Below are 23,354 nucleotides of genomic sequence, written 5' to 3'. Positions count from 1 at the left end.
AAGCAGTTCACAAGAGAGAGAGACTCAAAGCAATACTCTAACAACAGAAACAGTACCCAGAGACTCCCCACCCTTTTGTTGTATTAACAATTGTCATTAAAATAGAGATAGAGGATGTATGTGGATGGATGCTTGGTGTGGATAATAACTGAATGATCAGGGAGGTGCCAGCCTAAGAATCCAGTGTCCATCGGCTGAAGAAGGTGTCAAGTGGAAATAACCAGAGGACCCCACCCGGAGGGCAGACTGGAATCCACCCAACAGCCTCAAGAATGGGAGAACCAAAGAACAAGATAACATCTTGGAGCCGTCAGGAATGTGCTATCTGCTGATTGATTCAGCAACAGCATGATGAAGCAATTCCCATAGACTGGCATAGGAAGAAATTCCTATAAAAATAGACTCTAAAAAGTGAGATTTTTGGGGTCTGATTCTGCAAACCAACTTCCAGGAGCATCAGATGAGCATCTGACAAGGCCCTGCTCCCTCCTCATGTCCAGGCCACCTGGCCAGTGGCTTGGCATGAGCAACTCTAAGGCTGGTAACTATGATAACAACCTTGCAGAACCTGTGTGTGTGTGTTTGTATGAATGAATGTGTGACTAAATATGAGATTGAATGGCATGTTATAGCTATAACTAACTGCTTACTAGGATTCTTTCTGTATTCACAATAAATGTGGTATTTTGCCTTTTTCCCTTTAATAAGATCCTGCTGGTTTTTATTTTATTGGTACAACAAAACAACAGACTGGACTCCTACATAGAGTGCTTCCACCGATGGGCATGGGCTGAATTGTGGAAAAGCAGCATCACTTGCCCCATAACCTCAGCAATGTAGAAGACAATGCCATTCACAGCCTAAGAAACAACTCTGACATCATAATCAAAAAGGCTGACAAAGGAGGTGCTGTCGTCATCATGAATAGGTCGGAATATGAACAAGAGGCTGCTTGGCAGCTCTCCAACACCACTTTCTACAAGCCATTACCCTCTGATCCCACTGAGAGTTACCAAAAAAACCTACACCATTTGCTCAAACTCCCTGAAAAAAGCGCAAGAACAAATCCGCACAGATACACCCCTGGAATCCCGACCTGGGGTATTCTATCTGCTATCCAAGATCCATAAGCCTGGAAATCCTGGACGCCTCATCATCTCAGGTATTGGCACCCTGACAGCAGGATTGTCTGGCTATGTAGACTCCCTCCTCAGGCCCTACGCTACCAGCACTCCCAGCTATCTTTAAGACACCACTGACTTCCTGAGGAAACTACAATCCATCGGTGATCTTCCTGAAAACACCATCCTGGCCACTATGGATGTAGAAGCCCTCTACACCAACATTTCACACAAAAATGGACTACAAGCCGTCAGGAACAGTATCCCCGATAATGTCACGGCAAACCTGGTGGCTGAACTTTGACTTTGTCCTCACCCATAACTATTTCACATTTGAGGACAATGTATACCTTCAAATCAGCGGCACTGCTATGGGTACCCGCATGGCCCCACAGTATGCCAACATTTTTATGGCTGACTTAGAACAACGCTTCCTCAGCTCTCGTCCCCTAATGCCTCTACTCTACTTGTGCTATATTGATGACATCTTCATCATCTGGACCCATGGCAAAGAAGCCCTTGAGGAATTCCACCATGATTTCAACAATTTCCATCCCACCATCAACCTCAGCCTCGTCCAGTCCACACAAGAGATCCACTTCCTGGACACTACGGTGCTAATAAGCGATGGTCACATAAACACCACCCTATACTGGAAACCTACTGACCGCTATTCCTACCTACATGCCTCCAGCTTTCATCCAGACCACATGATCCATTGTCTACAGCTAAGCTCTACGATACATCCGCATTTGCTCCAACCCCTCAGACAGAGACAAACACCTACAAGATCTCTATCAAGCATTCTTACAACTACAGTACCCACCTGCTGAAGTGAAGAAACAGATTGATAGAGCCAGAAGAGTACCCAGAAGTCACCTACTCCAGGACAGGTCCAACAAAGAAAATAACAGAACGCCACTAGCCATCACCTTCAGCCCCCAACTAAAACCTCTCCAATGCATCATCAAGGATCTACAACCTATCCTGAAGGACAACCCACCACTCTCACATTTCTTGGGAGACAGGCCAGTCCTTGCTTCCAAACAGACCCCCAACCTGAAACAAATACTCACCAACAACCACACACCACACAACAGAACCACTAACCCAGGAACCTATCCTTGCAACAAAGCCCATTGCCAACTGTGTTCACATACCTATTCAGGGGACACCATCATAGGGCCTAATCACATCAGCCACACTATCAGAGGCTCGTTCACCTGCACATCCACCAATGTGATATATGCCATCATGTGCCAGCAATGCCCCTCTGCCATGTACATGGTCAAACTGGACAGTCTCTACGTAAAAGAATAAATGGACACAAATCAGATGTCAAGAATTATAACATTCAAAAACCAGTCGGAGAACACCTCAATCTCTCTGGTCACTCGATTAGAGACCTAAAAGTAACAATTCTTCAACAAAAAAATTTCAAAAACAAACTCCAAGGAGAGACTGCTGAATTGGAATTAATTTGCAAACTGGTAATAGCTCACCTTAAGTGATCTCTCACTTGTTACAGTGTGCATGGTAACACCTATTGTTTCATGTTCTCTGTGTATACAAATCTCCCCACTGTATTTTCCACTGAATGCACCCGATGAAGTGAGCTGTAGCTCACGAAAGCTTATGCTCAAATAAATTTGTTAGTCTCCAAGGTGCCATAAGTACTCCTTTTCTTTTTGTGAATACGACTAACACGGCTGCTACTCTAAATACTGTATATAAGGCTCCGTGTTTTAAGCACTGACCCTGTCACCTAACCCTGCTCAAACTCAAAGGACATTTTTAGATGTCACCGGGTGACCACAGCACTGCACTAGTGCTCCCATCGTGGAGCTGAACGGATGCTGCAAAATAATGGTGGAAACATTTAACAGGGAGGGAGGAGAAACGCTGGTGTTGACACAGCTCGAGAGTAATTTCAGTTGGAGTCACCCTTGGGCTGCAGCCAGGGCCAGAGGGATGAGTGGGTAGGTGACTGTGCAGGGGCGAGGTGAGGAAGTTAGCTTGACCCAGTCGTAGGGCGTAAACTAGAGCAGGAGCTGCGGGGATTAGCTGTAGGTGCCAGGCTGCACGGGAGGGGAAGCCTCTGTGCGCGGCTGTAGCTGTGCTGGGAGGAGGCGGGTGCCCCTGTCGGGGAGGGGGACAGTAGAGGGTGTAGCTGCCGGGGCTGTTGCTGGGTGTCTCTGCGAAGCCAGCAGCTGCGTGCAGGGGGCGGGATGGGTGTGTCGCTTGGCCTGGGGCTGTCCTGTAGCTACGGGTAATGGGTGTGTCCGGGTCAGCGACTCTTTGTCTCTAGTTTCAGAGGGGTAGTGGTATTAGCCTGTATCAGCAAAAACAAGTGAGGAGTGCTTGGGGCACCTTCGAGACTAACCCGTTTAAATTAGGCATCCGCTTTCGTGGGGCATCTGATGAAGTGGGATCTAGCCCAGGAAAGCTCATGCCCAAATAAATCGCTTAGTCTCTAAGGTGCCACCAGGACTCCTCCTTGTCTTTGTCGCTCGTCTCTGCTCAGGCGGTGGGGACTGCCCGGGGGCAGCAGCCGCCGCCTCTGGGGGTGTGTGTGTGTGTGTGTGTGTGTCCCGGGAGGGGGAGGGAAGAGGCGCCCGGGGCGGAGCGGGCAGCGCCTGGGCGGTGTGTGCGCGCGCGGCGGGGGGCGCCTGGGGGTGGAAGGGCGGGGGGGGGTTGGTTCTGTGGCTGGCCGGAAGTGACGGGCCGTCGTTCACCTGCTGGGAGTGTCCGTTGGGAGCCGCCGTGTTGTGAGGAGGACGCCGAGGCGCGACCGTTGCTGCCCCGCCATGGAGCTGCCGCTGCGGGCCGCGCTGCTCGGGAGCCTCCTGCTGTGCTGCGCAGGTGAGAGCCCGGCCCGGGCTGGTGCCGGGGTGTCCCCCCGCCCCCCGTGTGCCCCGCCGGTCGGGGCTGCCTGCGCGGCGCTGTCCCCGGCACCTCCCCGCTGTCGGTGTCTCCCCCCCCCCCAATCCCCGACGGGGTGTGGTGTGTAGCACGGTGCTGCCCCCGTCCCCCGCCAGCGGCGGGCTCGCCGGGTGGTGCGGGCGGGGCGGGGCGGGGCGGGGGGCTGCTGCGGATGCTGGGTTCTCGGTGCCCCTGCCCGGGGCGCTGTCCGCTCCGTGCGCCGCGATCCCGCAGCCGGGAAGTGGCTTTGCCGGCGGGGCAGGGTGCGAGCGGTGGGCGCCCCGTGCGGGAGCCCAGACCCACCCCGGCGCTCTCCCAGCCCTGACCCGCCTGAAAAAGAGATCGCGTGGCGCCTTGCCGCGCGTTTCGGGGCTTTGGTCTTTCTGTGGCTTTCGGCGTGATCCGTGTAAACATGTGGCTCCGTAACCTGCAATGTAGGAAACGTGGATTAAATGAAAAGCTCAGGGCAGAGCTAACTTTCACAACGAGTAGTACACGTTATGACTACATTCCTGGGGTAGAAGTCCAAGCAAAGACTATAAATTACTGTAGTTGGGAATACTTCGGTTTGTTCGCAGCGTCTGGAGCAAAAGCAAGAGTTAAGTAAGCAAAAGGAGGAGGCATGTTGCACTAAGTGTTCCTAAAACAGCTCCTTGTTTTGACACCCTTTTGGCTGATAAAAGGTGGATAAGCATAGTTTAATTCTTTCAATTTATTTGCAGTTATTTTACAAATTATAGAAATGTTAGGGAATGGCACTATTTAAACAACTGGTTCATTGTTTCCTCAGAAAAATGTGTTCACTATAGTTTGCCTCAAACACTTATTGGTTAATTCCACCTAATTTTAGGAAACTGCTACAGTTATCTGTTGAAACACTTTCTGTTTTCAAAACTTTCAGATATTTCTTACAATTTTGCATCAATTTTGATGTAATACAAAAGACCTGTGAAACACCTGGGGAGGTTAAAAGTTAGAAAAAATGCTTTTCAGAAGTGTTAGGATGACTCTGTCTGTTTCCTGTTGAAATGTTAATGCCATTGTTGATGTCACAGCTGTGTTGGGGAATTACTCATGGGACCAACATTTGTTATAGTAGAATCTCCAAATCTAATCTCTTGTGTGACAATGCATGAGTTGGAAACTTTTTTGTCAACTTCAAGTAAAAATATATGGCTGGTTTGCTTTTTGCTATCTGCTTTACTGAATATATTACATTTGTTCAGGGATTAATTAAGATTCATTTAAAAATATTTTCCATGTACTTCAAATAGGCACTGTGTATAATCTGGATTGACTGACTGGTGTTAATTTGTGCATTTAGAAACTTCTTTGCTTTCTTTGAGACTCTTGGACAGTTCTGCCCAGAGTGAAGTTTGAGCACAAAACACTTGATTCAAGTGAAAACTGTTCATAGGAAAAAATACTTACATTACTTTCTCTTTGTAAATCATTAAACTGTACCAGTGTATATAATTACTATCATTTGAAAACTGTTAGCACATTACGTTGATTCCTTATCATAAAATGGAAGTAAATGACACAAAGTGTTGTTGTTTAATTTGAAACCGAGTAGCAGAAAATACAATTTATAGTTCCGATCTGTCTTTTTATTTAAAGGCGATTTGAACAGTTGCTTTCAAATTGAATTTGGAAAGAGCAGTAATCAATGTTCAGTACGCAGTCTCTATTTAGATAAATTATTTGGATTAAAACAATATTCTTAATTGGAAGAAGGCAAATACAAAACAGAAAGCTAAAATTTACCCTCTTTATGAAATTATGTTCCTTTGAATGAACAGTATATTTAAATGATTATTTTCAGTATTTTGACCTACAGGTTTTCTCAGATAATCTTTTCCCAGTTGTGACAATGATTTAGTCTTCAAGTATTCAGGTATCAAGTTGAGGAGATGCTGTGGTTATGGATACAGTATTGCAAAATAGTTTTCAGATTCTGATCATCTTTTAGTGTGACTTGCAAATGTGTCTGTTACTTCAACCTTGAACTAAAATATAAGTATTACGTTAAAAATATTAAAGAATGTTAAGGTTGCAAAGTCAACCACTCAAAAAGTTAGGAGATGACAGAATTAATGCTGCATAGTCCAACTTTAATTCAGCCCATTTGTTGTATGTGTTGCATGTGGTCATGTAATTAAAGACTATCTTTTCAAAGGTCCCCTGCCTCATCCTGTGCACATAATGGGTTCTGTTAACTCCATGAGTAGCAGCTATTCAACGTTTTGATTTGTCTTCCCATGTCTAGCTTATTGTACACCCTTCTCACTCTGATTTGAATACAGAATTAATTTCCTCATGGGCTTTTCTTACAGAGCTCATCATTGTCATATTAATCTGCTTCATAAACTTTAATTAATTAATTTTTCATAACACTTCAGTGAGGTAATGTGGTATTCTGTGGTCACTTTACAGATGAGGAACTGATGCACAAAGAGATTAAGGTAGAGAGAGCCTGCTAATTTTGGGATCCCAGTTTGAAGCACCCAGGGGACTGATTTTTTTCAGGGTATTTAACACGTTATATGTCCAGACTGTAATGACTTCCACTGTAGTTGTGAATGGTCAGCTCTTCTGCAAATCAGGCCCCGAATATGTCAGATTGGGCACTTGAAAAATTAGGATTCGAAACAAATGATTAGTGGCTGCCTGTGAATAAATTGATTTAAGTCAGGGTAGTCAATTATTTTTTGTCAAGGTCCAGACTTCAGAGAAACATTTTTTGCACTGCAATAACGATAATGATAAGTAAGTAGGTAAAAAGATTTCATGGTCCATTCAAAAGTGTCTGACAGTCTGGATTTGGCCCTCAGTCTGCATATTGACTACCCGTGGTTTAAGTGATTTGTCCAGCATCATCTAGAAACCCTGTGGGAGATGGGGGGATAGAAGTCAGTTCTCCAGGGTGGCATTCAACTGCTTTTTCCATGAGACTATCCTTTCTTTCTGTAGTCCCCTGCTTTATTCAGTCATTCCAACTTCTCTGAAACAAATGATGCAGAAGTACTACAGACAATAGCCTTGTTTTCTATGCAACTGTGGTTTGTTTCTAGGACACTGCCTATCCTGTGCACTGAATTAAGCAGAGATCATGTGGAGAAAAAAGTGTGTGATCATGTAATTAAAGACTATATCATAAGGCATACTCACCAGGGGTCTGAATTAAGGCTGTATGGGCAACTTTAATTCTGGCATTTCCCAGCTTTTGAGTACTTGACTTTCGAACCTTACATTCTCGTAAAGTAGCTTTTTTGGAAGTAATTTCCTAATTTTTTTTAAAGCAAACTGGGGGAAAAAAACCCCAAATATCACAGAAATGTAGGGCTGGAAGGGATCTTGAGAAGTCTAACCTTTTCTCCCCGTTCTCCCAATTCACTAGGGAAAATCCCATAGGTTTCATGCTGGTGGTACCATTTCCTAGTTCTTTCCATAAAATGGAGCCAAAGTTGAAGAGTTTGTTCTCCTTGTTTAACAAGAAGAGGTTTTTGCTGGAACTTCTGTGAAACTATTGAGGCTTCTGTGAGGTGGTGGAAGGAGGATGTTTTAGCACTGCCTGTAGACACCTGGGCTGAGGCAGGACCAAATCAACCTACAATGATAGAGATTCCACAACCTCTCGTAGAATCATATTCCAGAGCTTGACTACCTTTTAGAGTTAAAGTTTTCCCTAATATCTGACCTGAATCTCCCTTGTTGCAGATTAAGCCCATTACTACTTGTCATACCTTCAGTGGACATGGAGAACAATTGATTGCAGTTCCCTTAATAACAGTCCTTAATATCTTATCAGGTTCCCTTTCGTCTTTTCTCAAGACTAAACATACTCGGTTTTTAACCTTTCCTCATAGGTCAGGTTTTCTAAACCTTTTATCGTTTTTGTTGCTATCCTCTGGACTCTCTCCAGTTTGTCCACATCTTTCCTGTATTTAGGCATAGCTGGATTTGGTTTAAATGAAGAAATGTTGGTAAACGTTGATTTTAGCTGATGTATTGAAATAAAAGAGAAAAATCCATCTGTAACTGTCAGCACAAATGTAGCTCCATGTCCTTCCCACCCCCCGCACACATTTTGCCTGCAGGGATTGGGTGATGACACCCAAACTGATCATTATTAGGGTTGGAATCTTTGGAGTTTGGCTCTAAAGCACAGACTTCTGCCACTTGAGCTAAGGGACTAGTTGATAGCAATAGTCGGTTGTAATTCTCTATGGACCAGACTGGAAGGAGGTGACCCACAAACTTTGCCAATGAGTTTCACATGTATTTGCTGATTGGCAGAAGATTGTTGAGACAGTCCAATCCTGGGTTCAATTCTGGTTTGTGCTTTAATAGTCACAGACCCTTACATCCTTACCCCTTTATCATTTTCTTCTTTCACAGATCCTATCTCAATCTCTCTTCACCTTCCCTCTAGCTCATCATCCTTTTGCATTCCAATCAGGCTAGCTCCTTCTCCATGCAGCCTGAGCACCAGCAGTGGAGGATTCAGAGCTCCCTGTTCATAGTTCTGGTGCCTGGCACCACAGACTCCCAGCCACCAAGAGGAACAATTTCAGGGAGAGTTCTGCTTACTCTTGCAGCCTTGGAATAGATCATGCTTATTTATTCTGTGGGGATAGCACATGTGCAGTCTGGTTGATGTGTAGGAGCTGTGTGATGAGCTTGTCCCAGCCTTGCAGCGTAAGGACACAAGAATGAGAGCTGCCTTGCTGTTGGAGAAGTGTGTGGCGATTGCACTGTGGAAGCTGGCTACCCCAGACTGGCCAGTTCGGAGTGGGAAAGGTGATATTAGACTCATGTTGATGGAAGTGTGCAGGGCCATTAATCTCATCCTGCTCTGAAAGACTATGACTCTGGGCAACATGCATGACATTGTGGATGGCTTTGCACAAATGGGCTTCCCTAACTGCGGAGGTGCGATAGATGGCATGCATATTCCAATTCTGGCACCAGAAACCTAGCCACCAAATACATTAATCGGAAGGTGTGTTTCTCAATAGTTCTCCAGGCGCTTGTGGATCACCATGGGTGTCTCACGGACATTAACACAAGCTGGTCCGGAAAAGTGCGTGATGCACGTATCTTTCGGAACATTGGCCTGTTTAGGAAGCTTCAAGCAGGGACTTTCTTCCCGGACCAGAAGATCACCATTGGGGAAGTCGAAATGCCCATTGTGATCCTGGGAGACCCTGCCTACCCCTTAATGCCGTGGCTTACAAAGCCATACACTGGGCACCTTGACAGCAGCAAGGAGCGGTTCAACCAACAGGCTGCGCAAGTGCAGAATGACTGCTGAGTGTGGTTTTGGCCATTTAAAGGCCCGCTGGCATTGCTGATATAGGAGGCTGGACCCGGCCAATGACAATAATCCTATGTTTATAGCCGCATGCTGTACACTACATAATATTTGTGAAGGGAAGGGTGAAAGCTTCATTCAGGGCTGGGCCGCTGAGGCCAAGCGCCTGGAGGCTGAATTTGAACAGCCAGAGACCAGGGCTATTAAAGGGGCTCAGCACAAGGCCATAAGGATCAGGGATGCCTTGAGACAGTAATTTGAAGCTGAAAGCCACTAATATTTGTGGCTATGCTCAGGAGTGCAGTGCATGTAATGCTAGGAGATGATTGTGATTGGTGCAGACGATTCACTGTGAAGGTTTAAGAAAATTGCCTGTTGCTTTGCAGGGCTCTGTTTGTTTTCAATTCATGGAATAAAGATTGCTTTCAACCAAAACAATTCTTTTATTAAAAAACAACAACTGGAGGAGAGAGACAAACAAAAACAAAAAAAACACATCAGCACTGAGGGGGATGGGAGAAGGAAGAGTTTCAGGAGGACGTGGGGTCCCGGGATGGTTAAAGATTTGTGTATGTCCAGGTATCATCCAACCTTCTCCCTGGGAGTACAGTGTAGCAGGTACTGTACTTCTGCGGGGCTAAACTGCAGAGGGATAGATGTTGAGTGCAGTGGGTACTGGGAGTGTTCAGTGCTAGACTGTGATGAGGGAAAAGTGGAATGCAGCGGGTGCAGACTGGAGCCAGGAAGTTGATAGGAGTGTGTTGGCAGTGTCTGGGAGGCTCATGGGAAAGAGTTTTGCGACAGCTGCTGTAGGGGAGGGTGGGCGTGGAGCTGCTCAGTTTGCAGTGGTAGTAGCACCTGGAGCGTGTCCATAACATTTAAGAGCTGCTCCGTGGCTTCGTTCTGGCGTGCCACATTCTCCTTTCGGTCCCTCTTCTTGCTGTCCCGCCACTCCTTCAGTTCTTGTTTTTCAGCTGCAGAGTGCATCATGACATCACGCAGGAAGTCCTCTTCAGTTCTTTGTAGCCGCTTTCTAATTCTGCACAGCTGTTCAGCTGGCAGTAACAAAGAGGGAGGCTGGGCTCCCAAGGTCATATATGTGAAGCCAAAATGCAACATTTTACAGAAACAGTATTGTTTGCAACAAACAGACCACTGATTCAGTGATTTAAAACAACCACTATTCACATACCTGTCACTAACTGGCTGGCCCCAGGCATGCACACATGAGCCACAAGACCCACAAAATGGTGAGTAACTGCTGGGGCAGGGGAAATCAGTGTTCCAGGTCCATACTGTACACTGGGCACGTGGCTTTTGGGGAGAGCCAGCACTGTAGCGGGGGCCTTGTAATCATTACTGTCCCCACATTTTCCACAGGCTGTGTTGATTATGGAAGATATTTCGTTGCTGAGGGTGAGCAGGGAATCAAGGAAGGATCTTTTCCAAGACTGCGACTTCTGCCTTGGCCCTTATGCCTCTCCACTGTGTGCAGCAATGGTGTCTGTTCCCCATCTCCCTCTCCCCTCCCCCCCGTGATTGACAGAGTGCTGCGGGAAAATTACCCTTAATGGGGCAAGAAACAAAGCAGCTCTGCCAAAGAACCTGTGGCAGCGGTTTGCCCAGTGTCTCCATGAGAGTTTCGTAGAGATCTCTGAGGCAGATTCCCGTGAAGTGAGGGAGTCAGTCAACACCCTGTTCTGCCACTCAGACTAGGCATGTGGTGGTAGGTGTATCATACAGACACAAGTCTGCTTTCTGCAAGCCTCTTGCCCCCAACAACTTGCTTCAGCGATTCCCAAAATCAAAACCACTTACCAGGGGCCTCCTCTCCTGTTTGCACTTTGCCAAGCTCCGACAGGTGTGACTGGCTATCCTCCTCTGAGGTAGAGAAGAGCTCCTGGCTACATGCATCTCTGACCTCCAAGTCATCCTCTGCCTTTGGGTCCCCATTCCTCTCCACATCCTTGTCCAAGATTTCCTCCTCCTGGCTCGGTCCACTCTCGACTGGCACGTGAGCCAACGAAGTATCTACAGTGGCCTTCTCAGTGGAGGTTGGGTCGCCACCGAGTATTGCGTCCAGCTGCTTGTAGAATCGGCAGCTAGTGGGCGCAGTACTGGAGCAGCAGTTTGCCTCCTGTGACTTGTGGTAGGCGTTCCGCAACTCCTTCACTTTTGACCGTGCGCTGCAGTGTCCCGGTCATGGCCCCTTTCTGTCATGCATCATGACATCTTCCGTAGGTATCATAATTCCTATGGCTGGAGTGCAGCTGGGACTGGACAGCCTCCTCTCCCCAAATACTGATGAGGTCCAACAGCTTGGCATTGCTCCAAAGCGGGGATCGCCTGGTGCATGGAGCAGGCATGGCCACCTGGAAAGATGCACTGAGACCGTTACGTGTGTCACTGAGCAAACAGGAAGGGGACTTTTAAAATTCCCAAGGAATTTAAGGAGTGGGGCTCACGGTTGGTCACCTGAGAGCAGGGCAGTAAAGGTCAAACTGATGACCAGAGAGGTGAGAACAGGCATTGTGGGACACCTCCTGGAGGCCAATCGCAGTGCTGTAGTCAACCAGGGTGTCTACACTGATACCAAGGTGCTGTATCCCGTTGCAGAAAGCTGTATACCTCTCATCGGGGTGTTGTTTTTTTTTTTTTTATAGCGCTGCAACTGTTTGGCAGTGTGTACACCTCAGGAGTTATACCGCAGAAAGCTGCGTTACTGCACATCAACTTGCCAGTGTAGACAAGGCCTTAGTGACTGCTTTTGTTGCTTCACTTTCCCAAGCAGCTGCTAAGTGGTTCATATGGGATTTGGGTTACCTTCAGCTTTCTGTAAAGCAGCTGTGAAACTGACTAAGCTAGTAAATTTCACTTGCTGCTGCTTTCTGGATTCAAAGACAGGTAGTGCATTTGTTCACATATGGAAGGATATCTTTGCAGTCATAAAAGCTAGATATGTTAAAATGAAAGTCTACATTCTGCAGAAATTGATGGCTTAGCTCCTTCTCCATGCAACCTACCTGGGAAAGCTTCCTACCTGCTACTGGTGAACGGGTGAATACTTTTTTTCAGTCACTGCATTATCTCTGGTTTATTCTCTGGTAGAGGATTTTGTCTTTTCCGACCCTTGCTTTTAGCTGATTTTTCAGGATTGTTTGCTGAGAGTTGGCTTTTCTGTCAATTGGGTGATTTTTCCCCCCTTAAAAACAAACTTCGCTGGCATGTGTATAATCATCTTAAGTAACTTAACAGGTTGAATTATTGTTTTTGAGAGAGATAAGAAATAATTTTATGAATAGCTATTTGGAACAAATCCATCAGATTCACTTTTCTTGTTTATGAAGGAAAAATATATCCCACTTCAGCAAAAATTTGGAGTTCCTGCTTCAAATCTTCAGTTATAATACATACAGTAATATCTTGGCTTAGTATTTACAGATAAATCTTCCCTTGACTTGGGGGAAATATAGAGAATTTTAGCTTCAGATGGTAAGGTTAAAACTGTTTAGTTTGTATCTATACTGACCTTTCTCTGACTACTTTTCTGCTTTTTCTCATTCCCTCCCCCATCTACCATCACTACAGGCAGTACCCTTTGACTCACTTTATCTCTCAGCAGTTCTAGAATAACCAAACCTTTTAACACCTCTGTGTTGTCATTCCTTTCTAACCAGGTCTGCTTGAGGTCAGAATACCACATTTTACAGAGTCTGTACTTGGTTATTTTTGTACACTAGCACATTCTAAGGTTAAAACGATCAAAAGTAGGTTTCTTAAAACAGTTCAGTCAATTCACTTTTGCTAAATAAAATCAGTTTGTAAAGTAGAGAGGGTAGTTGCTTCTGAAATTGTGAATCTTAAAGGCAGTTTAGTCTGATTTGCTTTTGTTTGTTTGCCTATTGCTTTTTCTTCCTCTATTCTCTAGGGCAGTAGGCACCCATGTCAAAACCCTTAGTGTAGATGCAGTTATACTGGCAAAACTGCACTTTGCTGGTATAGTTTTATTTTGCTTGGAGTTGAGGGCTGAGAGTGTGCAGTTGGAATAAGCTATAGTGGCAAAAGCATGCTTTTGACAGTATAAACCGTGTCCGTGCTAGGAGTGTGATGTTGGTATAGTATACTGGTATAGCTATAGTGGCAACATGTTCCTAGTATAGACCTGACCTAAAACCTATTTTGAGAAGAAGATACAGGCATAAGATGGTAAAGTGTGATGATAAGCCATATGTACTACTAGCTAATGGCTGACCCATAGAATCTATTGTCCATTAACACCCATTTGAAATGCTATTAATTCTAAAAAGAATTCACTGTATTCGTTAGTTAGACGTTCTGTAATATGAATAAGTAGAAAAACTAGCAACATTTACACTGTAAAAAGGAGACTAAAGTGTCTTTGTTCCTTGCTCTTGAAGACTAAGTTTAAGACTCAGTGTAAATGAGTTGAAAATTGGGTTGGTTTGCAGATTTCCAGGTGACTGGGGTACGTGGGTGTAAATCAGAAGTGCTGCCATATCACTAAGATGAGAAACATTTCTAGATAAAGAACAGTGGTTTTGAGGATTCTGTGTGGTGATCCTCTTGATGCTGTTACCATTATTGCAGTCTTGTAAAATCCCACTTGAGTGGCACTGGTAATATAAGTATTTTGTATATTCAACAAGGTAAAGGTGGGGGAATGGATTTTGGGCAGGCAGAGTTAACTGTCTTGTACACCTGAATTATTGGGTTATTGGGGAGAATTTTGTTCTGATTTTTTGAGAGGGAATAGTGTGGGATAATCCATGACAAATGCAACATGTTATGCCAGGTATAATAGAATTTAGATATGTCTATGTGACATACAAATCAACCCAGAAATATGTTTCCAGTATCTCTTGACTATGCAGTTTGAAGCTACACTCGTCGTATGTGTGGTTAAATTAAATTAAATGCCCTTGCCTACAATAGACAATGTAACCCTTTGTAATTGAACTGGTGGGATAGCACCAGTGTAAATATTAGCAGTCCAATGTCTACCCTAGCTATGGTTTTTCAGGTGCAGGTCAGCTGCAGTTCTGCCCTAAACTCTCATTAGCGCTGTACCATCTGATGACAATTTATCTGCCCTTGGAATACCTATCCCACAGATCCTGGCACAGCTGTCTGAGGCTGTGGGTTTCTGAGAGTTTCCAAAAGGCCATCTTGGAGCCAAGGGGAATGTTGAAGTCTGACCTCTTCTCCCTCTCTCCCCAATTTACTGGGGAAAATCCCATAGGTTCCCTACTTCTGGTACCATTTCCTAGTCCTTTCTATAAAATGGAGCCACAGGTGAAGACTTGGTTCTCCTTGTTTAACAAGAAGAGGTTTCTGCTGGAACTTCTGTGAAACTATTGAGGCTTCTATGAGGTGGTGGAGGGAGGATGTTTTAACACTTCCCGTAGACAGCTTGAGAAGGAAGATTAGTTCTTGGAATTTGTAATTCACCAGTCATGCATTCATCATGCTTGGAGTAGACAACATTGCACTGAACTTGCAGACAGTGGTGTCAGTCGGTAGAGCATCACTTCTGTGTTTGGTCATAACTACAGACGAAGTTCTTGAAGCCTATGATGAGCAGCAGTGTCTGCATAACTTCAGGATGTAATGGATTTTACAGTATCTCTTTGGGGAATTCCATACCTTATGGATAAGAGCTCCTCTTTGTGTGGAAAAGAGGGGCAGTTGCCCTGTGGAAGCTGGCTACCGTGGACGGTTGCTACTTATATGACACCATTTTGGCAGTGGGAAGCCTATGATGAGTGAAGTTTAGACATTTGTAGGGCATATAATGTGTTGAAGAGGTGCACGGTTAAGGATTTAAATAGCTGGGACTCCCAAACCGTATGAGCCATTTAATTTATGTACACATTTTATGGCAGCCTCAAACAAATCTAAATGCATAATAATGGAAAGAGGTTCAAACTATTCAGTGGTGATGCAAGCCTTAGTGGCTCACCATGGCAGGTTCATGGATGTGTACATTGGGTGACCATGGCAAGCATGGAGCCTGCTCAGATCACCGTGGCAGTTATGAGCATTGTAAACACCTTGCGCATCATCATGCAGAACCAGTACCTGCAAAAGCAGGCGAGGAGGCGATGGCAGCGCGGTGACAAGAGTGATGAGGACATGGACACAGACTTCTCTCAAAGCAAGGGCCCCGGCAGTTTGGCCATCCTGGTGGCAATGGGGCAGGCTCATGCCATGGAACGCAGATTCTGGGCCCGTGAAACAAGCACAGACTGGTGGGACCGCATAGTGTTGTATGTCTGGGATGATTCTCAGTGGCTGCGAAACTTTTGCATGCGTAAGGGCACTTTCATGGAACTTTGTGACTTGGTATTCTTGAGCTTCCGGGCAGGGAAAACCAAGATGAGAGCAGCTCTCACAGTTCACAAGCGAGTGGCGATAGCCCTGTGGAAGCTTGCAACGCCAGATGGCTACCGGTCAGTCAGGAATCAATTTGGAGTGGGTAAATCTACTGTGGGGGCTGCTGTGATCCAAGTAGCCAGTGCTGTCACTGAGCTGCTGCTATCAAGGGTAGTGACTCTGGGAAATGTGCAGGTTATAGTGGATGGCTTTGCTGCAATGGGATTCCCTAACTGTGGTGGGGAAATAGATGGAACGCAGATCCCTATCTTGGGACCACCAAGGCAGCCAGTACATAAACCGAAAGGGGTGCTTTTCAATGGTACTGTAAGCATGGTGGATGACAAGGGAGGTTTCTCCGATATCAACATGGCCGGGAAAGGTACATGACGCTCGCATCTTCAGGAACTCTGGTCTGTATGAACAGCTGCAGCAAGAGACTTACTTCCCATACCAGAAAATAACTGTTGGGGATGTTGAAATGCCGATAGTTATCCTTGGGGACCCAGCCTACCCTTTAATGCCAGGGCTCATGAAGCCGTACACAGGCAGCCTGGACAGTAGTCAGGAGCTGTTCAACTATAGGATGAGCAAGTGCAGAATGGTGGTAGAATGTGCATTTGGACGTTTAAAAGCGCGCTAGCGCAGTTTACTGACTCTGTTAGACCTCGACAAAACCAATATTCCCATTGTTATTACAGCTTGCTGTGTGCTCCACAATATCTGTGAGAGTAAGGGGGAGACGTTTATGGCAGGGTGGGAAGTTGAGGCAAATCGTCTGGCTGCTGATTATGCACAGCCAGACACCAGGGCGGTTAGAACAGCACAGCAGGGCGCGCTGCGCATCAGAGAAGCTTTGAAAACCAGTTTCATGGCTGACCAGGCTATGGTGTGACTGTTCTGTTTGTTTCTCCTTGATGAAAACCCACCCCTTTGGTTCACTGTACTTCCCTGTAAGCCAACCGCCGTTCCCTCTCCCTTCGATCACCGCTTGCAGAGGCAGTAAAGTTCATTGTTTGAAATTCATGCATTCTTTATTAATTCGTCACACAAATGGGGGGATAAATTGCCAAGGTCGCCCGGGAGGGGTGGGGAAGGAGGGAAGCACCGGGTGGGGTGGGAGAGGAGGAAAGGACAAGGCCACACAGCAATTCAAAACTTACTGAATGCCAGCCTTCTGTTGCTTGGGCAGTCCTCTGGAACTTGGGGAGGAGGGCGGTTGATTACACAGGGGCTGCAGTGGTGGTCTGTGCCTTTCCTGCACCTCAGCCATAGGCCGGAGCATATCAGTTTGATCCTCCAGTAGTCTCGTAATTGTATCCTGCCTCCTCTCATCATGGTGCTGCCACTTTTCCTCTTGATCCTGCCACCTCTCTTGTTGCTCCCGCCACCTGTCCTCTTGCGTGTCCCTCCTGTCCTCGTGTTCATTTTGTGCTTTCGTGGACTCTGCCATTGTCTGCCTCCACGCATTCTGCTGGGCTTTTTCAGTTTGGGTGGACTGCATGAGCTCAGAGAACATTTTCATTGTGAGTGCATTTTTTTCTACCTTCTTATCTGTGCTAGCCTCTGGAACGGAGATGCTAGTCGCAGGGTTGAAACATTTGCAGCTGTGGGAGGAAAAAAAAAGGGAGATTAAAATTGAAAAAGACACATTGGCCATTTAAAAGGAGGGGCTGATGTTTTCGGGTTAACGTACAGCACAAACCCAACTAACCCTCCCCCCACCACATGGCTAACAGCGGGGATGATTTCTTTTCAGCCACAGGCAAACAGCCCAGTAGGAAAGTCCCCTGAATACAATTCCCCTTTTTCAACCAGGTGACCATGAATGATATCACTCTCCTGAGGATAACAGAGAGAGAGAGAGAGGACGGATGTTGCTTGAATGCCAGCAAACACCGGGACCACACGTTGCCATGCTTTGTTATGCAATGATTCCAGACTACGTGCTACTTGCCTGCCGTGGTAAAGTGTCCTACCGTGGAGGACGCAATAAGGCTACCCTCCCCAGAAACCTTTTGCAAAGGCATTGGGGGTACCTCCAGGACAGCTTCATTGAGATGTCCCTGGAGGATTTCCGTCCCATCCCCAGATACTTTAACAGGCTTTTCCAGTAGCTGTTCTGTCCGTGAATGCATCCCAAGTCTTCAGGGCAAAGTAATCATTAAACACGCTTGCTTTTAAACCGTGTATTGTATTTACAAAGGTACACTCACCAGAGGTACCTTCTCTGCCTTCAAGGTCTGGGAGCCCGGTTTGGGAGGGTATTGGATCCAGGGTGATAAACAGTTCCTGGCCGTCAGGGAGAACGGTTTCTCCGCTTGCCTGGTGTGCGCTATCTTCAACCTCCCCCTTCTCATCTTCCTCATCCCCAAATCCTCATCCCTGTTGTGTGAGACTCCCCCCCTTGCAGGAGTCCACATACAGATGTGGGGCACTGGTAGGGGCACCCCCTAGGATTGTATGCAGCTTATCATGGAAGCAACATGTCTGGAGCTCTGACCCCGAGCGTCCGTTTGCCTCTCTGGTTCTTTGGTAGGCTTGCCTAAGCTCCTTAAGTTTCATGTGGCACTGCTGCAGTTCCCTGTGATAGCCTCTGTCCTTCATGCCTCTGGAGATTTTTTCAAATATTTTGGCATTTAGTCTTTTGAAACGGAGCTCTGATAGTATGGATTCGTCTCCCCATACAGCGATCAGATCCAGTACCTCCTGTTCAGTCCATTCTAGAGCTCTTTTGCGATTCTGGGACTCCATGGTATCCTCTGCTGATGAGATCTGCACGGTCACCTTGCCACACTGGCCAAACAAGAAATGAAATTCAAAAGTTCGCGAGGCTTTTCCTGTCTACCTGGCCAGTGCATCCGAGTTCAGAGTGCTGTCCAGAGCGTTCACAATGGAGCACTGTGGGATAGCTCCCGGAGGCCAATACCATCGAATTGCGTCCACACTAACCCAAATTCGACCCGGCAATGTTAATTTCAGCGCTAATCCCCCTGTCTGGGAAGAGTACAGAAATCGATTTTAAGAGCCCATTAAGTCGACAAAAATGGCTTCGTTATCTGGATGGGTGCAGGGTTAAATCAATCTAACATTGCTTAATTCAACCTAAACTCGTAGTGTAGAGCAGGGCTAAAGAAGTTTAGTATGTAAACCATTTTGTTACTTAACTATGAGGCAGGCTCTAACAGACATCCTTTATAATGTAATGTTACACCTAAGACTGAAGGTCAGTCATTTGACCCTCTTGCTAATCTCTCATTTATGTATCTGAGAAACAATAATTATCAGTTGTAAATGCTGCTGCAAAGATCATTCTCTCAGCCTGTTGATTTTGATCCCTTGTCACAGATCAAGTCATGTGCTTGCTCTTTGCCACTCACTGGACTGCTGTGAGGGAATCCTGCTGCTGAATCCCAGGGTGTTTGAAGCCCCCAGAATGTGAATAGTCGAGGCACTGCTGTTTCCAGGCACACTCTTGAGATGCAGATTTTCTGTCTGCCAGACTTCATTGCCCACTTGTTAAATTTTCAAATGAGCACCTTTATGTTTTCTCCCAGGCCTTCCCCTCATGCTTGGGAGGAGTTCCCTACAAACATCTGAAAAACTGCCTCATTATCCTTTTTACAGTCTCTCCCTGAGATGCTGTCAAGGTTCCTCCCCCACTCTGAACTCTAGGGTACAGATGTGGGGACCTGCATGAAAAACCTCCTAAGCTTATCTTTACCAGCTTAGGTCAAAACTTCTCCAAGGTACAAAATTTTACCCCCGTTATCCTTGGAATGGCCGCTACCACCACCAAACTAATACTGGTTACTGGGGAAGAGCTGTTTGGACGCGTCCTTCCCCCCAAAATACTTCCCAAAACCTTGCACCCCACTTCCTGGACAAGGTTTGGTAAAAAGCCTCACCAATTTGCCTAGGTGACTACAGACCCAGACCCTTGGATCTTAAGAACAATGAACAATCCTCCCAACACTTGCACTCCCCCTTTCCTGGGAAATGTTGGATAAAAAGCCTCACCAATTTGCATAGGTGACCACAGACCCAAAACCTTGGATCTGAGAACAATGAAAAAGCATTCAGTGTTTTACAAGAAGACTTTTAATAAAAAATAGAAGTAAATAGAAATAAAGAAATCCCCCCTGTAAAATCAGGATGGTATATATCTTACAGGGTAATTAGATTCAAAAACATAGAGAACCCCTCTAGGCAAAACCTTAAGTTACAAAAAAGATACACAGACAGAAATAGTTATTCTATTCAGCACAATTCTTTTCTCAGCCATTTAAAGAAATCATAATCTAACACATACCTAGCTAGATTACTTACTAAAAGTTCTAAGACTCCATTCCTGTTCTGTCCCCGGCCAAGACGACTACAGACAGACCCTTTGTTCCTCTCCCTCCTCCCAGCTTTTGAAAGTATCTTGTCTCCTCATTGGTCATTTTGGTCAGGTGCCAGCGAGATTACCTTTAGCTTCTTAACCCTTTACAGGTGAGAGGAGCTTTCCCCTGGCCAGGAGGGATTTCAAAGGGGTTTACCCTTCCCTTTATATTTATGACACGCCCCCCAAATCTCAGCTAGGGTGAAACACTGGCTGGGATTTCTTCCTGGAGCTCTAGGAAAACAGAGTTAATAAGACACATGCATCTCTAAATATACTACCAAGTACATAAAGACTAACAATATTTTCCACATCTCAAGGACGATTTTAACCAGTTGATTCTGGGAAACTTTCACGGGAGAGTGCATCAGCCACTTTGTTAGAAGCTCCTGAGATGTGTTGGATGTCGAAATCAAAATCTTGGAGAGCTAAACTCCACCGAAGAAGTTTTCTGTTAGTTTCTTTGACGGTGTGAAGCCACTTTAGTGCAGCATGGTCGGGTTGCAGGTGGAAACGCCGTCCCCAAACATATGGGCGTAGCTTTTCCAGAGCGTAGACAATGGCATAACATTCTTTTTCAGTGACTGACCAGTTGCTTTCCCTCTCAGACAGTTTTTTGCTGAGAAACACTACAGGGTGGAATTCTTGATCAGGTCCTTTCTGCATTAAAACTGCTCCCACACCACGCTCGGATGCATCTGTGGTTACTAGGAACGGTTTGTCAAAGTCTGGGGCCCTTAGTACAGGGTCAGACATGAGTGTCGCTTTAAGCTTGTTAAAGGCCTTCTGACACTTTCTGGTCCACTGAACAGCATTTGGCTGTTTCTTTTTGGTTAGGTCTGTCAGTGGGGCAGCGATTTGGCTGTAGTGCGGTACAAATCGTCTGTAATAACCGGCCAAGCCTAAGAAGGATTGAACCTGTTTCTTTGACTTTGGGACAGGCCACTTTTGGATAGCATCCACTTTGGCCTGTAGGGGGCTGATAGTTCCTTGACCCACCTGGTGTCCAAGGTAAGTCACTCTGTTTAGGCCTATTTGACACTTCTTAGCCTTAACAGTTAGTCCTGCCTCCCTTATGCGCTCAAGGACTTTTTGTAGATGTTCCAGGTGGTCTGCCCAGGAATCCGAAAATATGGCCACATCGTCAAGGTAGGCGACTGCATATTCTCCTAATCCCGCTAGGAGACCATCTACAAGTCTTTGGAAAGTGGCGGGTGCATTTCGCAGCCCGAAAGGGAGTACATTAAATTCATACAGCCCGAGATGTGTGATGAAGGCTGACCTTTCCTTGGCAGATTCATCTAGCGGTACCTGCCAGTACCCCTTGGTTAAGTCCAAGGTAGAGATGAACTGGGCCCGTCCCAGTTTCTCTAATAGTTCATCAGTGCGTGGCATTGGATAGTTGTCTGGGCGAGTTACAGCATTTAGCTTACGGTAGTCCACGCAAAAACGTATTTCCCCATCTGGTTTGGGAACTAGAACCACTGGAGATGCCCATGCACTTTCAGAGGGGCGGATTACACCCATCTGTAACATATCCTGGATCTCCCGTTCTATAGCAGTTTTAGCTTGAGGAGACACCCAGTAAGGGTGGACCCTAATTGGGTGAGCATTACCTGTGTCAATGGAGTGGTATGCCCGTTCAGTCAGTCCTGGGGTGGCTGAGAACGTTGGCGCGTAGCTAGTGCACAGCTCCTGGATCTGCTGTCGCTGCATACGCCCAAGGGTCATGGAGAGGTTCACCTCTTCCACACCACCAGCACATTTCCCTTCGTAGTAGACACCTTCAGGCCACTCAGCGTCGTCTCCTCCCTGGGCTGTAAACTGACAAACCTTTAATTCTCTGGAATAAAAGGGCTTTAGAGAATTAATATGATACACCTTAGGCTTTCGGTTGGAGGTGGGGAATGCTATGAGATAATTAACAGCTCCCAGGCGCTCCTGGACCACGAATGGCCCTTCCCACGATGCTTCCATTTTATGGGCCTGGAGCGCCTTTAAGACCATGACCTGGTCTCCTACTTTGAAGGAACGCTCTCTGGCATGTTTATCATACCAGGCTTTTTGCTCTTTTTGAGCATCCTGTAAGTTTTCTCTAGCAAGGGCTAAAGAGGTTCGGAGGGTGTTTTGTAGGTTGGTTACAAAGTCCAGAATGTTAGTTCCTGGAGAAGGTGTAAATCCCTCCCATTGCTGCTTCACCAACTGCAATGGCCCCTTAACCTCACGGCCATATACAAGTTCAAATGGGGAAAACCCTAAACTGGGATGTGGTACAGCTCTGTAGGCAAAGAGCAACTGCTGCAATACTAGGTCCCAATCATTGGAGTGCTCATTTACGAATTTACGTATCATGGCCCCCAAAGTTCCATTAAACTTCTCCACCATGCCATTTGTTTGATGATGGTAAGGAGTGGCAACCAAGTGATTTACCCCATGAGCTTCCCAAAGGTTTTCCATAGTTCCTGCCAGGAAATTAGTCCCTGCATCTGTGAGGATGTCGGAGGGCCAACCTACCCTGGCAAAAATGTCTGCTAGTGCCTGGCACACACTTTTAGCCCTGGTGTTGCTTAGAGCTACTGCTTCCGGCCATCGGGTGGCAAAATCCATGAAAGTCAGTATGTACTGCTTTCCTCTGGGTGTCTTTTTCGGAAAAGGACCCAGAATATCCACAGCTACTCGCTGAAATGGAACTTCAATGATGGGGAGTGGCTGGAGAGGGGCTTTGACCTGGTCTTGGGGTTTTCCCACTCTTTGGCACACCTCACAAGACTGGACATAGGTAGAAACATCCTTGCCCATTCCCTCCCAGTGGAATGACCCCCCCAAACGGTCTTTGGTCCTGTTCACCCCAGCATGGCCACTAGGGTGATCATGGGCTAAGCTCAAGAGCTTGGCCCGGTATTTAGTTGGAACTACCAACTGTCGCTGAGGATGCCAGTCTTCCTGGTGTCCCCCAGAAAGAGTTTCCTTGTATAAAAGTCCTCTTTCTACAACAAACCTGGATCGATTAGAAGAGCTGAGAGGCGGTGGGTTGCTCCGTGCCGCCGTCCAAGCTCTCTGGAGGCTTTCATCTGCTTCCTGTTCGGTCTGGAACTGTTCCCTTGATGCTGGAGACATCAGTTCCTCATGGGATTGTGGACCTAGGCTTGGTCCCTCTGGAAGCGATATAGGGGATGGAGCTGTTTCTGTTGACTGTGAACCGCTCTCCGCTGGTGCA

At 46.3% G+C, this 23,354-nt stretch overlaps 1 protein-coding gene across 2 annotated transcripts in view; it reads left to right on the top strand.

The window, feature by feature from the left end:
* Nucleotides 1-3,837: 3,837 nt before the first annotated feature.
* Nucleotides 3,838-23,354, top strand: part of CXADR (CXADR cell adhesion molecule) — a 59,886-nt gene continuing 40,369 nt past the window's right edge. For both annotated transcript variants that reach the window (XM_084652498.1, XM_084652497.1), the window contains exon 1: nucleotides 3,838-3,983. In XM_084652498.1, the coding sequence (XP_084508624.1) occupies nucleotides 3,929-3,983 (55 nt within the window). In that variant the 5' untranslated portion in view covers nucleotides 3,838-3,928. The remainder of the gene's footprint in view (nucleotides 3,984-23,354) is intronic.

This window comes from Lepidochelys olivacea (genome assembly GCF_965140295.1).
Source record: "Lepidochelys olivacea isolate rLepOli2 genome assembly, chromosome: 1".
NCBI classification, from domain to species: Eukaryota; Metazoa; Chordata; order Testudines; family Cheloniidae; genus Lepidochelys; species Lepidochelys olivacea.
The sequence above is the reverse complement of the archived record's forward strand: the minus strand, read 5'-3'. Positions and strand labels throughout refer to the sequence as shown.